This window comes from Papilio machaon, chromosome 14 (assembly GCF_912999745.1).
Source record: "Papilio machaon chromosome 14, ilPapMach1.1, whole genome shotgun sequence".
Classification (NCBI taxonomy): Eukaryota; Metazoa; Arthropoda; class Insecta; order Lepidoptera; family Papilionidae; genus Papilio; species Papilio machaon.
This window is the reverse complement of record NC_059999.1, coordinates 762698-779807: the sequence shown is the minus strand read 5'-3', so window position 1 is coordinate 779807 and position 17110 is coordinate 762698. Positions and strand designations below refer to the sequence as shown.

Below are 17110 nucleotides of genomic sequence, written 5' to 3'. Positions count from 1 at the left end.
TTATATTGGCCGGACACGCAATTAAAAAGCCTACCTATGTCCGGCTTTCCGCTTTCCTGGCAACGCTATCCGAGCTTCACACGTATAGTACTTAGTGGTGCTCTCTTTGGCACATGCTGTACGGTGTATTAGAAATGTTCAAAACTTTTCAATTACACGAGACACTTGGACACTACGTGTTCACACAGCGGCTGACGCGACACCTATCTTCATACAGAGACATTCGATGTCACTTAGTGTAACCGTGTGTAACGGTCTAAAAGTATCATTAGATTATTATTAAAGTATGGACGACTTAACTATCCATTGAGTTGTGGTTTAAAAAACAATACTCTGACTATGGTCTTGTGGTATAATGAGGCAAATTTTTATACATTACACATTTGCACATTTGGAATACTAAAAAAATAAACGAACGCAATTCAAACTTTATAGAAAGTTGTAATAAGCTACGAGCTAGTGTTCACGAAGGTGGACACGCCCTTCCTTTTACATCCAACTGAAACTTTGAATGAAGCATCTTTTGCGTGATTGCGAGGCTTTATAAAGTTTGTACGTTAGTATACTTACTTCAAGAGAGAGCTTGGACATGTCGACGGGCGTGATACGCTTGAGCGCCGAAAGTCGTTGAAGCCGCTGGCGCGCGCGCTCCTCCACCGCGATGAGGAAAGCATCTTGCACGATGTTGTGACCGATGTCCGACACTGCAACAAGATCAACATCCATTAAGTATATTTAAAAATTATACAAGACATTTTACATATCTTATATCGACAGAAATCATGAAAAAGACTCTTAAATCATAGTGCATCATCTTTGAATAAATGCGTGTTTGGGCTTGATACATGCCTCATAAAGTAACAACAACTTGGTACACAAATGTGCGAAAAACTATACTTAACTCGATGACAAGGTATCAATGTCCTAACTTACTTAACAAAAACAATAAATTTTGTACCGATTAACTGACGAATAATCCTTTCGGAATCAAATCACATACAATGTTCATAGACTTGAAAAATTTCTCCTGTCAAATAGAATACTTCATAGTTAACAGAAGGAACGCTCGTCTCTTTCGCATTACATAACCAACGCTAGTTCCATTACATTCATATTCAACAAGCATCCCAACATTCCTCCAGTCCAACAGTCAACAAAGCTGTACATTACTCCCTTCAGCAACACTTCACTCGACTTTTGTCCTTATAATAAGGTACTGTTGTCTGTAATTGTTTGCGGGATTGAATTAACTATGAACATACTGCGTCGCCGGGTGTACTATGACGCCCTCTCAATGAATACGTATTCATAAGAGCACGTACACACGAGCATTACAATATCGCATCACCCACGCATCATTGTAACAATAGTTGGCAGACAATCAAATCTTCTATTATTAATTTTGTAACTAAATGGTAGATTAGGTTAGGTTATGTTCAATAATTAATTTTGCAAATTAAACCTAAAGTATATGTTTTGAACAATCTACAAAGAAAAATTACGTAGATACAGATTTAGTAACAAGTAACTAAACCAGCACAATTTTTTGAATATACCAAAACAGCAAGATTAATAAGTGACAACATTAAAAGGTGTGTAAAGTTAAACAAGGAAATCTGATCCAATAAGAGAGGCGCTGCTGTCACGGCTAGTTCTGAAAACAAGTAAAACTTATAATAATATCATAGGGCATAGAAAATGACATAAAAGGAAAATGATAACGTGACATCTATAATATGAAAAGAACCTTGTGACTCTTCATTGAATTGAGGAGGGCACTAGTGAGCTTACCATAATTTAGTTTCAATTTTGCCCACCGGGTCAAACATCCTTGACAGTCTTTATCTATTAATAAACGCACGGTTAAGTCTCTCGTATGGAAAAGCCCTAACTTATACGCTGGCAGAATAATAAGCTCATCGAATACATTTGTTCACAATTGCACATCTACACTGTTCGATGTTGCCAGAACGTTTTAATGTTATCAAGATTGCAAGAAAAAAATAACTTAAATTGATAGTTAATTTAATTAAATATAAATCGAAATATATCATGAAATGCTTACAATGATATAAATCAGAATCATGTTTTAAAATAATAACACGTGTTTAAATCAAAGTCTACTATATTTCTAGTAAAATGCAAGCCTAAATTTTACAATACAACAAAATAAGAATATTCCGAGTTGCTATTATTGCTCGAACAACGATCAAGAAGTAATATGTACTACATAGAATCGACGGTCTACTCGAGAACTATTGCGCTCTATCTAAAAGAAGCCTGACTAATGGTTTCGCTTAAAATATATCAAGTGTATCTTTAACAGTGCGTTTCCACTGCTGAAACACGTGTAAAAAAATTAATGTTATCTCTGTCTTTCCAAAAAGAATAAAAGTTTAGTGGATAATTTATTTTACTTTCGGCAGGACCAATTCACTGTTGTGAGAATCTAGGTCACTTCTTTGTTTGCAGTTATAAAATATGAAATGTAAAATAAATACTCCAAATTTATCCAATAATTGATACAATAGTTTGTATATTACTATATTTATGTAATTTAAAAACCAGAAAGGAATGCAAGTAGCATGCAGTTAATGATAACCACCGCAATTGGAAGCGAAATGTTGCACAGTTTCTTATTCCTTATTGCACAAACAATAACGATTACTTTCGTATATCATAATTTGTATTATGTAATTTTAGTGTTTACATAACAATCGTGCTATATGACAGGAGTTATGACAGTTAGGAATACGTTAATAACTAGTTGCAACCGTTTTTAAGCTGGTTATAGCAGTTACGCAGTTGCCGCACTGGCCACCAGTGTTGTGACACTTAAATAAATGAATATTTTGTAAGTAATAAAATGTAAATAAAAATTACATTTATTGTCGACGTCAAAAATCAAAAACAGTTTTTCTTCTTCTACAGTTTTCAAATAATAACATATTTGACCAGTATGAAAAACATTTTACGTAATGAGAATGTTTATAAAATTAATATGTTTACAAAGTAACGGTCACAACAAGTAAAACCCTAACTAAAGAATATTACAATTGTATGATGGCATACAAATTAACGCTTTCAAAGGATTTGTAACGTGTCTTTCACTGCCAAAATTTTATTCAAGGGGAAAATCAACACGAGGTTAAGTTACACGTACTAACTTAGTTCCTTTAGTTCTTCATACTCTTAGTTTCAACTGCTGACTGTTTAATCAAACTGATCAACTCAGTATTGTATTATCAATGTTTTTTAAGCTTTATTCATCAGCATCAGCTCACTATACGTCTCCACTGAGGAGCTACCCCAAGTTAGGAGTCACTAGACCATAGTCAACCACGCTGGCCCAGTGCGGTTTGGTTGACTTCACACATGTCATCGAATTTCTTCAGATATGTGCAGGTTGCATCACGATGTTTTCCTTCACAGTAAGAACGTCAGATAAATGTACATATGTAAATCGAATTTCGAAAAACACATTGGTACATAAAGAGATTCGAACCCAGGACCTGTAGAACCAGGAACTTTAATCCCTGAGCCACCGACGCTTCATTACAAAGTTTCTATTTATAACTCACTAACATATTAAATGATGAAGCGGCTGTTTGAATTACAAAAAATACTGCAGCAAAATCAAAAAGATAGTATAGAAACAATGACATAGAACATTAATTTCTATGATTACTGATTGCCAGTATTGATATCTCTAGGTTAAAAATCAGAAAGTAATCTAGAACATTTTGTTAAAAGTAAACTGTACCTTATACTTTCTACTTAAAGTTCAAAATGAAATGCAAATTTAGCGTATGTTGGTCACTTGTGGCCCGGACGGCTCGAACCCGTTCTAGACATTCCTATACAAATATAAACAACGGTACACAAAGTGCGCATCTCGGCAGTGATAAAAACTAGCATTACTTGCACTTGTGAAGTAATGAGCTAAAACGGTGTATGTGCGAATGTACAGCGAAGGTAAAAAAATCACGTCCCCATTGCAAACAACGCATATGGCTGACGATCAAAAATCTATCTTGCACCATTATTTAGTTATCGATGGTATGTTTAATTCACATTTTTAATCTAGTTTAAAAACCAATCCAAAGATTGCAAGATCAATCGAAAAACAAGGTATATTGTTAATCTGGAATTGAACTAAAAAATAAGGATCGATCTCAAAGTTATATAGATATAGTTATATAGATAGATAAGGCCTAACTTTTTTAAAAATAATGAAAATAAAATCATCGATCAGATCAAAATTTAATACACGAGACATTAAGTACAACAGATAAAAGAAAAAAATACTAAGCCAATCAAATAAGGCTATAAATCTATGTATTACAACACTAGTTGTAGGGCAACGACCAATTTGCCCACGCATCGCCGCGTCTAGACTTGACCACAGACAGGCGACACTAGCGCCATAGCTGTTCACAGCTATATCGCTATTTCTGGCTGCTATTCTGCTATTTTTATAGCAGTTTAATATTCTATGCCATCTAAAATAGATGGACAAAACCTTTCCTGTGACGTAATTTTTATTATAAATATCCATGCCATTTGTAGATAATTTTAAAATATGTACATGACACAGCCAATTATATATTAAGTTCTACAACACGATTAAAATAAAAGATGTACATAATCAGTTATTAATTTTTAACAGTGAGTAGTAGTAAGTTATTCTACGTCAAATGTATTATTTGTACACCAATAATTTTGTAATATGCAGCAGAGTTACAGTTAGACGGAAAACAGCGTGACAAACGACAACGTGCCGAGACCACATCACACCGTTACAAGTGAACGTACATTCGTTACGAACTAAACAATTTTAAGTTCCATCAAAAAGTTTAATGATGAAGATGGATTGATGGATAGATCTCGATGAAATTTGGCACTGATGTAGATCATAGTCTGGAAGAACACATAAGCTACTTTTTTATGTTTTCTTTTAATTCCGCGCGGACAGAGTCGCGGGCGATACCTAGTAACCTATAAAAGTCTTTAGTTTACCTAAAAAATTTTAGTTTCAAATTTCTTCAAAAGTACATACTACATAGTTGTGTTTTTTTATTTCAATTTAAATTTCTATCGAGTTAGTAGTTAAAGTATAAAATGTGTTTAAATAAATGTGCGATTATGAATTTTCTAGATAACGTAGGCGTTAACACCCACGTGGTGGAGCTATTGTCCTTGTAAAAGAAATCATACAAGAAGCGTGGGTTCTCAGTTATTTCATCCGTTAACATCTTTTAAATATGCGGTTATATTGAAGTATAAAACTATTTAATCGTCAATAATAATGTAGATTAGTCTTTACTCTGTGACTTTTAGATAACAAAAGTAATTTAGACTCAAAAAGATTTCGTTAAAATCCCATTTGGTGAAGTTAAGAAACTGCTAAAGGGTAAACGGCCAATTTTTCGCGCACAATTCAGTCATTTTTCACATTTTAAGATAGCTATGCCAACATAAATATAATCTGTGTAATGCATAGATTAACAAATATAACTTAAAGTAACACTGATATCAAGTGAGCAAGAAGGAATTATAAAAATCTGTTGAAAAACTTTAAAAAACAAACTTTATTTCATCATCAACATTATTGTTAGTTAATTACAGTCATATATTTAATTAAAATTTATATTTAAACTATTATAAACATCGGTAATCAGAATAACCTCAACATTTGATCGGGCAGACAAAGGCACGAGGAAATTGTTAGGCTTCAGTTTGTTGGCATAGAAACGAAACCTTAAAACTACGTGCACGTGTTCTTTAACTAGAGTTAACCGTAGATTTCCACTGCTCAAACACATCGGCACGATGTTATCTAGATTTTTTTAAAGAGAATAAGACGCGTGATGGAAATGGGAACCTATATTTATTGTTCTTGTGTTGTAATAGTTGAAAAATTACATCTATAATTGACGAAGACGAATCTTACTAATATCATAAATGCGAATGTTTGGATGGATGGATGTTTGTTTAAAGGTATCTCCAGAACGGCTCAACGGATTTCAATGAAATTTGGCATAGATGTAGATCATAGTCAGGAAGAACACATAAGCTACTTTATGTTCTTTTCAATTCCTCGCGAGCGACATCGTCATCATCATCATCAGCTCACTATACGTCCCCACTGAGGGGCTCGGAGCCTACCTCAAGTTAGGGGTGACTAGGCCATAGTCAACCACGCTGGCCAAGTGTGGGTTAAGCTAGTTATGAATAATAATTATTATTCCAAGTTACTTGACTCGACAACAGACAGTTGTGGTTTAAGATCTTTATTTCTTTAAGAATTTACAAAATTCACTGTATGAGAAACAATTATACTACAACTAGCTATCAACTCCGTCCGCGCGGCAGAAAAAAAATTAATAACCTATGTGTTCCTACAGACTATGTTCTACATTGATACAAGATACATTGAGTTGTTCCGAATATACCTTCAAACATCCATCTATTGATCTAAAAGTCGTGTTAGTTACACTATTTATAACTCAAGATCGGTCGAACTGATTTAGCTGAAAATTGATGGGGAGGTAGCTTAGAACTAGGAGACGGACATAGGAACTTTTTTATCTTGTGTGCATTTTTTTTTATTTCGTGCGGACGGAGTCGCGGGTAAAAGCTAGTTTATAATATTAGTAAGATTACATTTACTGTTGGATAAATAAATTCGATAAACAAAATATTATAAACACAATTTCACTGAACAGTGATTTCATTATTAGGCATATTTCCTCATATGAGCGTCAATAATGATACTCGGTATCCATTCAACGTCACTGCAAAGTATAATCGCGTGGACAAGTGCCAAGAAACTAAGTTATCGTACATTGCCATCGAAAAGCGTAACTTTCAAAGTCATACTCAGAAAGAACTTCAACTGAAGAGAGAAGATGAGAATTGTAAATTAAGGAACAACCTTTACGCTCAAATAACAATGAATAAGATTAACCTGAAATAAACAGGAACGTTTAGTGTCGTAAGATTTAAAAAAATACGTGTTTTTAAAAAGAGAGAAAGAAAAAGTTAAATTAATGCCAAAATCATTATGCACAAGTATTTAACAAGTATGTTATAATAAGTATGTTGCGAATGACGCATTAACAAAATAATGCTATGGCTGACTACTCATTTAGTTGACAAGCGTGTTTATATTTACATTCCATACAATAGTTTGTTGACAAGTTAAAACATTGTTTAAGCATTAAAAACAAATCATTCGGATTAATAAACATATAACAAATTAGTTAATTCTATTTTGTATCAATATACTAACCATAGGTTGCTGTTACGCCTACACAAAACCATTATGAACTTTGTCATACTCTTCGAGAAAATAAACCAGGCGATACTTCTAAATGTGTAGTGGGGGTACTGACGTTAATTCAGTCTTTAACAATGGTAGACGACAGCAACATATTTGTTGGACGCACGAATTGGCCAGATCAACCAGTGAAATACTACAAATTTTCGTTTGATTTGTTTAAGTCCCGGAGGCATAATTTTAATCCTCTTTACTCTTTACCATACTCAACCTTTTCTTATAAGGAGATGGGAAGGGGATGTAGGTTTGACGAAGTAGGGGACGCATAGGAAGGGGAGACTATTCTCTTACTGTGCGTCCTATCCTCCGTCGATTAATGGTAGGCAACGCATCTACAATTGCGGATGTCTATTGGCAGCGCTCGCTTCGCTATTACGGCTAATTCAAATAGCCAGTTGCTCGCTTGCCACTTTATAAAAAAATGTATATCTGTAAGAAATACAGCACTACATAGCAAAGTAAAAGAGCATAAAAAACATATTTTTAATAAGTATTACAAGACAACATTAGAACCATCATCTGTACTAGTCACAGCGTCATATCTTTAAGAATCTATTTCTTAATATCCATTACTACTAAGTGCATTCTTACAACAAACAATGTGTTAAGTAATAACTACAATCTTATGGATTAAGACTCAGCTGGTAGTTGAGTCATTGTACCAGGCGTAGACAAGCTTTATGCAACTCGTGAAATATATCCATAGTTACCTAACGCCTAATTCTAGCTAACTTTTAAAATAGCGAGAAGTTACAAACAACTGAAATACGAAATAATGTACCTCAATAAACAAGGAAATTAAAAATAAGTCTCCGCTGCTGAAATAAAAATACGAAAATAGTAAGGTTGATATCTTATATCTTACTAATATTATAAATGCGAATGTTTAGATAGATGGATGGATGTTTGTTTGAAGGTATCTCCGAAACGGCACAACGGATCTTTATGAAATTTGGCACAGTTATAGAACATAGTCAGGAAGAACACGTAGGCCACTTATATTTTTTTTATACCGCGCGGACGGAGTCGCGGTCGACAGCTAGTTAAAAATAAATTTCAAAATTGTCCATGTTCGATTAATAACGCAAAACAAATCTACTTTAATAATGCTATTTCAGAATTTTCTCCGAGACTAAAAGGAATGACAAATGTTTAGTATTAATTTACTATGAGTCAAGGATGTCAAGTATAAAAACGGAGATTACTTTTTGTTGAAGTATTGCAATTATAATTGTGTACATCTAAGTCTTGGAATTTTATAATAATTTTCACCTTGACAGCCATTTCATTGTATACTTATCACAAAAGTAAGTAACTATCTTACTGAAGCCAATGAAGTTTTTTTTCTATAGTAGCGCTTTATATAGAAAATATTTTTATTATATAAAACATTTTTGCGGTTAACGTTTTTATGTTTTAACATGCTCAATGAAATGATTAAAGTAGAAATAATTTTGTCAAAATTTTTTTGTAATCGTATTATAAAGAAATCTTTGAAAAGTTTCGTCGATATGTTTTTTTATTATATCGAATTTTACATTGAACTTATGTAAAATCATGTTATGTATTTTAACAATGTTAATAATGATGTACATATATTTAATGTTTTGGTTTGTAATACATTTTTATTATCATAACTAGACACGAACAATGTTTAAGTAACGCTTTATATAGTTTCAAAAACAAAAATCGAAATAACGATGTCTCACATATGCATAAATAAAAATCATACAGACGAATTGAAACCTCCTTTTAGAAGTCAATTAAAAATACTTGTCGTAAATTAAACGAGTGAAAAATAGGTAATCAAGTTCATAAACCGTAGTTAAAAATTAATTTTACGAAATACAAATCTTTTCACATAAAGTAACCGTGATTTTTGGCAAACTAAGCAATTGTACAATAATTATATTGTTATCCTTCTCACTCACCTTGAAAAAATGAGATGACATTATTTCTGAGTGTTTTGAGATTTTGAAAATTGTGCTTCAAAGTGTATGTGGCATTTGATCGCAATTTTGAAAACTTTGCGTATAAACATTACGTAGAACACCCAGTTTTGCTAACAATAGGGTTAAATTATTCTTGAATAACTATAATGTTTTACAGATCTATTCTTTTATTCTGTCTTGCGTATTGTATTCATTCTTTTAGATAAATATTCATCAAGATCATAAAATGAACTCTACATCACTTCGACGATACGAAGGCTTATTGTGGCTGAGCTGAGGCCAGTTCTCTGTAATATTCGAACCGGTATTTCCACGACGTGTTTGTCTCTCGTTGGATACTTATTGTTAAACCATTTGAAACCGTTCGAATTGAAAACTGTTCTAATTTCATAATAAAACGTAAATAGCAATTTTCTTATTGGAATCGAATAAGACGATTTTTTTTGAGTAAACTGCTAATAAAAAGCGATATGACTCACCTGATAAAAGTTATATGACACTACCAACTTTAAAGAAAAACATTAATAACAAACACTTGTAACTATTTTAATCTTATAAGTCAGAATCCAGAAGGAAAGCCCCGAAGGCTTTAGTCTTCTTGGTCCAAGTTCAATCACCCCGAACGACCGGACACTAACACGGCACGATGTCAAACTGTGTCACACTGTATCACACCGAACCTGCACTCAATATTGTTCAAACAATGATTTTGTGAGCCAAAACATTGGTAATTGTTGTTTAATAATATTCGTCCGACTTGCAAACGCACCAACGACGGCAAAGCGATCGGTGACTCGACACGACAACCAGTTTTCTGTCTCGTTCGCACATCAGTTTTACAGTGTTGCTATGCTTGTGGACGTGTTTTCCTGTATTGTTTGAATTACCTATGTTATAAAATCTCTTAAATTATCAAATACATTTGAAATACGATCGCTTTATTTTTACTCTACAAAGTTGACTATTAAGAGTTGACTGGATTTAATTTAAATATTTTTAATTACAGTTAACTTGATGGTATCAGTGTCTTGATGTTAATTTATCGGTATTTGAAAGTTTTTTTTCCTACTAAAGTGTCTTACAACATCTTTTAAAGTACGAGTAGTTCTTATTACCATAGAGTATTATCGCGTTATGTTTATTTATTTTTCTTAATTTGTGCTGTATTGGTTAATATCAATTTACTTATGTTAATTTCTTATGTTTAAATAAACCTTTACTTGTAGGAACATTTCAATAGATGGCAGCACCGTAACAATAACCTCAAAGGCTGTGTCCGAGCGAAAACAAGCGGGTGCGCACAATTACACGAATGTGATTCACTCACTGCCTTCCACTACGACAACGTTCCAACTGGAACGTTGCTCAACACAGTTGCAACTCTGTTAAATTAAGTAATTGGTATATATTTGACATCGTCATACTATATTAAGACCATAACCAGATTTCTATGCTTTGTTAAGTAAAACATAGTTATAGTCAGGAATTATTTGCGCCTTACTCTTAATCAAGTTAGCTTCCAATGTACTTATAGTAAAGAAAATGAACTGGAACTAGAAACCCTGCCTATTTTCTTTGCCACAGCCCACAGTAGGCAAAAAAGATTTTCCTGAAATTAGCATTAGCCCATATTGTTTATGTGTATTTATTTAGTACAAAACAGTTACTACGAAACATTATATATAATACACTAGCTGTCGCCCGCGACTTCGTTCGCGCGAAATTAAAAAGAAACTTAAAAAGTAGCCTATGTGTTCTTCCAGACGTTGCTCTACCTCTAAGCTAAATTTAATCGAGATCCATGCAACCGTTCCGGAGGTGCCTTCGAACAAACATCCGTCCATCCATCCAGACATTCAAACATTTGCATTTACAATAAGTGATATTAGAAAATGAAGAAAGGTAGAGGAAGTCCAAAGAAAGTATGGATGGATTGCGAGAAAGAGGATATGTGTAAGAAAGGGGTAAATTCAGATATGACGGCTGATAGAGATGTATGGAGGAGTAGTACATACTGTGCCGACCCTCCATAGGGATAAGGACAGGTTGATGATGATGATGAGGAAATAAAGAAAGGAATTTCAGATCATCGGGACCTAATAATATTTAAATTTAATTATTTATCTATCTTCTTCGTTGTGTTTTAGATCATCTTCAATTCCCTTGAATTATTGAATTTTCCTTACTTTTAGTTTAAAAAATTGACGTACAAATTAGGTTACCAATTATGTAAATAGGTTATTACAATTATTACTCTAAGAGTTCGCCTAAAAATTATGATAGTGTAGAAAAATTATCCTTATAGTTCTTTCTTTTTTTTTAAATTGCATTAAACAAAAGATAAAAGTTAAAAAAAATTGTTTCCCCTTTTCATAACGAACAAAGAATTCGTGTTAAAATATTTCCGAGGTTAATTTCAGCAAGGCTTTATCTAAGATATTTCTGAGGCAGAGAAATCCGATTTACTTTTCATCATGGCTTACAACTGAAGTCTTATAGAGATTTGATCTATTTTTAACGAATTGACTTAAGAAGTCCGATACAGTTAACATTTAACGACGGTTCATGAATTTAATTTATCAAAAGAAAAATAAAGTCTCGATAATTTTTATCATAAAATGAAATCCCCGAATAACAAAAAATAAAAACTTATATAAACAATAGCATTTTAATTATTCATTTGATATCTCTTGTCTCAAAAAGTTTTTTTTTTTTTAAGAAAAGCGCTTTCCTATTTAATATGTATGTACTTCAAATAAAAAACTAATCTATATATATAAAAGAAAGTCGTGTTAGTTACACTATTTATAACTCAAGAACGGCTGAATCGATTTGACTGAAAATTGGTGGGCAGGTAGCTTAGAACCAGGAAACGGACATAGGATTATTTTTACCCCGTTTTCTATTTTTTATTCCGCGCGGACGGAGTCGCGGGTAAAAGCAAGTTTAGAATAAATAAATAAATAACTGCTTTATTGTATCACTCATATACACAATTATGTGGAAGCCCTGTGTTTCAGGAGCCAATCCCTTCCCCCTATCATTAAATTAATTTTACATTTAGTGAAAAAATAAAAGAAAAAAAAATCATTTATAATTTTAAAAAAAGAAATAACTAACTTTTATTTTTTTACAATTCGTTTTTTTTTTGCATACGTGTGTTTTAGATTGGACACCCACAGCGTTTGCGTGTGTATCGAAAACGTAATAATTAAAAATTAAGAGTTACTAATTAATTGTAAACTGCCGCGCAACTTGAACAAAAATTATAAATTGTCAACACTTGTAATTAGATGTATTAAAACATCTAAATCATTGTTATACAATCTTTGTTTCTTTGTATAACCTTGGATTTAAAGTTTTAAAATCAATATCGTTTTTTTTTGTTCACTAGATTTCGGCATCTAAAAATAAAAATAAAGACGGCAATCTTAAACGACCGATATTGAATCAGAAAGTAGAGCAAACTAGTAACAAGTATAAAGTGATATTAAAACATTGGCACCTGGAAACTTTAATATTAAAGATCCGTTAAATGCATTAGACAAGTTTTCCCTTTTAAGTACTATGTTACATAAATTATACATAACATTGTTATTGTAGTTATATTATATAATTTTAATTATATTTTTTATTGCTGTTTACAAACTCTACTCAACTTGATGGCATTTTTTGAGGCTCACAAAAAGCATTAAAAAATGTACGCCGTTTTTTTTAATGTTTTTATTAGAAAGTCATTTGTTTTTTTATTCTTTATTTAAACGTACAGCCTTAAAGGGCTTGAAACATTTAAATGAATGAGGTTTCGATCGAATTCACGTTTGTAAATTACGTATCTATCTATTTTTTGTTGCATCCCAATTTCTGTGGGCCTAGTACGAATAATTGTAACAATTCTTATCGTATCGTCATCTACTTTGTATTAAAATTTGTGTAGTACCTCTATCGAGAGTTATACGGAAATCTCATACTAGTTTTGACCTAACTGACGATGACGATACGAAGACGCTTGTCGCACACTTTCCTGCTAGGCTCATCACACGTAAAGGTAAAATTTGAAAGAAAGAGATAATAACTTACATAATTTTGTCTCGCTCCTTCTCTTCACTCGTAACTTGATCACACACGATGATATACACTGAAACAAAAAAACAAAAGAATTTAATGATCTTTGAGTTCAGTATTTTAGATATACACAGCTAGGTCATACACATAAGTATTGTCACACAGTAAAAACTTTTCTTTTAGAATGCTGGCCACAAAAAAGTTTATTGAATTCGAATTTCGAATTGTTCATGAAAATAAAACTGTATACTTTTTAGGATTTTACTCATTTTTAAATATGGAGTGGACGCTTAAAGAAAACCATATTGCAGTTATTGCGTAGCATCGTTGCGGTTACGCGCCAATTCAAATTTTTGACATACTGAAAAATTTGAATATAACCTAAAGATTCGTTTATCGTACCAACAAAAATGGAAAACATTAAATACAAAGTATACGGAAATGTAATATTTTCAGTTGTAACACAAAGTTAGTGAGAAACTTGTTTTTGTTTTCAAAAACATCGGACTTGTTAATTAATTTCGAAGTTTTACTCACAAAAGTGGACTAAACTTGGTGCAGTTATAAAACACTTTGTTAAGACAAATCTTAAAAGATTTCTTGCTGTAATTCAGATTTACTTCATTCATTTTATTATGTATTCTTACTAGGGATCGCTCGTGAATCAGTGTAGAAAAAACGCTACTTTTTTTTCAAGTCACAGTCGAATAAACAAACAGACAAACAAAATATAAAAATTTGATTTTGGTTTTAAAAATCGTAAATACATCACGTTCACGATTACATAAAGACGTACCAATATTATTATGATAAAATAGTTACAGCACGAAATCTTAAGACAAACTATGTATTGTACTATTTGTATTTGTTGTGTAATATTTTTACAAACTCTATCATTGTAATCTGAAAGAAACAGTTTAAAATAATTTAAACAATTCAATTTCCAGTGACAAAAAACTAGTAAAAACATACGATCTTCTCTGTCACTCTTACTGAAAAAAATTGAGATCGCTGTCTAACAGTTGGTTTGTCAGTAGAATCAACGGTGGTAGATCCCGCAACAACAATATTTGTTGGGTGCACGAATTGGCCGGCGTGAAGTGGAAGCAATTCCACGTTTCGTCTGATGTGTGTGGTACCGGAGGCCTAATTTTTGTCTTCTTTCCCTTCCCACCCTTTCCTTATTAGAAAAGGATGGGAAGGGAAATTGGATTTGGCGGAAGAGGGGACGCATAGGAAAGAGAAATATCCTCTTTCTGTGCCGTCCTTCTCCGTTGATTAAAGGTAGGCAACACATCTGCATTTGCGGATGTCTATGGGCAACGGTCGCCTCGCTATTGCGGCGAATCCAGGTGGCCGTTTGCTCGTTTGCCACCTTATGAAATAAAAGACAATACGTGTTCAACTACAATTATTTAAATAGAAACTTCAATACATTTGCGCATTTAGTTCGGGTTTGTTCTGTAAACTGAGATCATTCGGTCTCTGGAACAAAACAAATTCCGGACGAACTAATTTGGACGTGCTCCAGCTGTCCGGAACATCGCCGGAACAAATTACTAAAGTGGAATGTTCCAACATTCTCATATGTGAAGCCGCTTCATTGCAGTTGCAATGTTTTCCAGCTGGCGATGTAATATGTTTAGGAACGTATTAAAACTAAAGTTAATTAACTTTGTGATAACTAAAGTGAATTTTAAAGCACTGGAAATTATTTCTTATAATTATTGAATTCTGTTGATTTATTAAATAAATTTATTAACTTGTTTTTTTTTATTATAATTGAAAATGGTGCAAACGTGCAGCGGGAACTCCAAGGAGTTCATCGACGCCCATGGACATCTGCAATACCAGCGGAAGCGCAGATGCGTTGCTGGCTTTTAAGATGGTGATACGCTCGCTTCTTGACTGACCCTTTATAAAAATGAACAACTAGAATGCAATAAGGTTTATACCATGGCCATATTTTACGACATGATCTAAACAGTAGACTCAGACCCTTTTGTAGACTATGCCAGCCAGCTAGCAATTTGGGAATGGACGGCAAGTGCTTGACTTCTTGTTAAAGAAGAAGAAGCAGAGCATAGTAGCCTACTAACTGAGGAGTTATATTTTACATCTGATGTTCCGATAGTTATGTACATAATCTTGTGAGCGGGCGGCGGACAATGCCGATTGTCCTCGCGTTTGCTATTGTATCTATTTAGAGAAACTATTGATGACGTCACTCGACTAGAGCCAATAGACGAGCAATGCGATTAAAGACATGTAAAAGAACGACGATGTAAAGAAACATTAGTTCGGAAGTTACGCTTGGTTGAAATTATGAAACCATGACATCTATAAACTTATTCAAAAGCTATGAATCTTAGTCAATAAAACTCAGAACAATGTATGTATATAGTATATATATGTACATCTATGCATAGACAATAATACAATCAGTATCTGAGACCAGCATGCAATGTAATTTGCTATATGAATTTTAATTGCCACCTTCGATGCAAGTAAGCGCCTGCTATTTTCGATATAGCAATAAAACATTGGAATTGTATTCATTGAGATAAATCTTACTAATATTGTAAATGCGTATGTTTAGATGGATGGATGGATGTTTGTTTGAAGGTATCTCCGTAACGACTCAACGGATCTTAATGAAATTGGCACAGACAAAGAATATAGTCTGAAGTACACACGACTTATTACTTTTTTTTAATTCCGCGCGGACGGAGTCGCGAGCGACAGCGAGTTGATACATAATTAAAAAACAATAAAAAAAATCATTACCTCGTGTATATGACTGAGTACTTCTGTCCTTGACATGTCTTCCAGTCTGGTTTCGTTTACGTCCATTATCTCGTCTGCAAGTTCCAGATTATCCCAGTTGCCAGCGGACGGTGAACCTATTGGAAAATATCAAATTAGTTTTAACAAAACAATAACCTAATTTTCAAGCTAATTATTCAATTATCATCAGATTTTATGAATTAATTTTTTTCTGAAATAATGGCAACTGACTTCATGCAAAATAAAGTAAATGCAACTGGCTGATAATTAAAACATGAACGATATTAATAATAGTTTTTGTTGAGTTTTATCCAACTGTGGGTTCCTACTGCCATGATTTTTTTATTTTTGTTTCTATTTTTTTTTAATACAGTCGAGCTGCACAATAAGTTTCCGTGGCTAATAAATTAAATGCCTCAAAACAATCTGCCTTAAAAATTAGTAAAGTTAGTGCGAAACACATCACTGATTACAAAATTCTTATCCATTACGATAAAAAGTTTGAAGGTATAGGGAGCGTGCGAGAAGTGATCACTGAGATTCGGAATGTACCCAATAATCACAAATTCAAAATTATATGATTGCACGTCTATATGACCTCATTAGATTTAGAAAAATATCACGTTGATACGTAAAGTTTCACCATATCTGCACTAAAGTATAAAATTTCTAGCATTCAATCAACGAGAGCAAAAGTGATTGGATTCTTTCCAAATAACTTTTAGGAAACAATTTATTCGGTTAATGCATTGCATTTAAATATAGTCATGGTAACTTTGACTATTCAGTTAACAGTGGGCCTAGCAAGATAATTTTTGACAATCGCCTTCATATCGTAGTCGACAAAATTAATCAAATTTGTGCAGCACCCCCTGTCGGGCGTAAAGTACACCAAAAATCTCATACTAATTTTAACATCATTGATGATGCGATACGACGATGATGCTTACAAATATTCGTACTA

At 33.0% G+C, this 17110-nt stretch overlaps 1 protein-coding gene across 2 annotated transcripts in view; it reads right to left on the bottom strand.

Annotated features, from left to right (window-relative positions):
- LOC106710081 (protein PALS1) overlaps positions 1 to 10111 on the bottom strand; it is a 105547-nt gene extending 95436 nt beyond the window's left edge. For both annotated transcript variants that reach the window (XM_045680966.1, XM_045680970.1), the window contains exons 1-2: positions 9774 to 10111; positions 571 to 704 (exon numbers count right to left, since the gene is read on the bottom strand). In XM_045680966.1, the coding sequence (XP_045536922.1) occupies positions 571 to 591 (21 nt within the window). In that variant the 5' untranslated portion in view covers positions 592 to 704; positions 9774 to 10111. The remainder of the gene's footprint in view (positions 1 to 570; positions 705 to 9773) is intronic.
- Between the last annotated feature and the right edge of the window lie 6999 nt (positions 10112 to 17110).